This window comes from Tenrec ecaudatus, chromosome 15 (genome assembly GCF_050624435.1).
Source record: "Tenrec ecaudatus isolate mTenEca1 chromosome 15, mTenEca1.hap1, whole genome shotgun sequence".
Classification (NCBI taxonomy): Eukaryota; Metazoa; Chordata; class Mammalia; order Afrosoricida; family Tenrecidae; genus Tenrec; species Tenrec ecaudatus.
In genome coordinates, this window is record NC_134544.1 from 25,384,039 (window position 1) to 25,384,809 (window position 771).

Below are 771 nucleotides of genomic sequence, written 5' to 3' on the forward strand. Positions count from 1 at the left end.
AGGTGACCCTGCTGCACACAGCAGCCTGGCTGGGGTGCAAGCACCCTTCTCTCCTACCCCGCCCGCCACCCTGTGCCACTCCGTACCCCTCCCATGTGGTGCCTTCTCCCAGAGACTCGAAGCAAGGGTCAACCTGGCTTGAGCTCTCCCAGATGATGAAGCAGCCAAACTATGACCTGGAGAGCATGGAGAACAAAGCAGAATCTGCTCTCATCTACCAAGCGCTTCTCAGCCTGCAAACAGTGCATCGGCGCGTCCCAAGGCGCTGACCGCGAAGTTGTACACAGTGAGCGTCGGAGCCAAGCCAGGCTGCTCAGGATGCTCACGGACATGCAGCTCCTCATCTTCGCCAAAATGCTGGGCGTGTCTCTCATCTTGCTTGTTATTCTCTATCACTACGTGGCCATCAACAATCCCAAGAAGCAGGAAGGAGAGTAGCTTTCTCAGACCCAGGGGTCCAGGACATAATCTGAGGAAAGATGGAGAGTGTGAGGGCCCGCCCTCACCCTTCACTCCATCCCTTCTACCCATCACAAAATACAAAGCAACTACACCCAGATTTTCCAAACAACTTTTATTTCCTCAAAGTCTCCCTAAACCCTATAGAACAAGAAGCCGCCACGGAATAGGGCCCCCTATAGGGCTGCTGGCTCTTCTACTCTCCCCCCAATATAAAATATATATACTTATTTTTAAAAAGATTACAGTCTTGGAAACCCACATGGGCAATTCTACCCTGTCCTATAGTGTCAAGTCCAACTCATTGGCAGT

The 771-nt window shown here is 52.0% G+C and overlaps 1 protein-coding gene across 1 annotated transcript; it reads left to right on the plus strand.

Annotated features, from left to right (window-relative positions):
* Nucleotides 1-318: 318 nt before the first annotated feature.
* LOC142428098 (dolichyl-diphosphooligosaccharide--protein glycosyltransferase subunit 4-like) lies at nucleotides 319-438 on the plus strand. Its single transcript, XM_075533228.1, has one exon. The coding sequence runs from the start codon at nucleotides 319-321 to the stop codon at nucleotides 436-438; it is 120 nt and encodes a 39-aa protein (XP_075389343.1).
* Nucleotides 439-771: the final 333 nt, after the last annotated feature.

What these genes read in the sequence shown, in the direction of transcription:
- LOC142428098 (XM_075533228.1), top strand. Translation starts at nt 319, where the DNA reads ATGCTCACGGACATGCAGCTCCTCATCTTCGCCAAAATGCTGGGCGTG.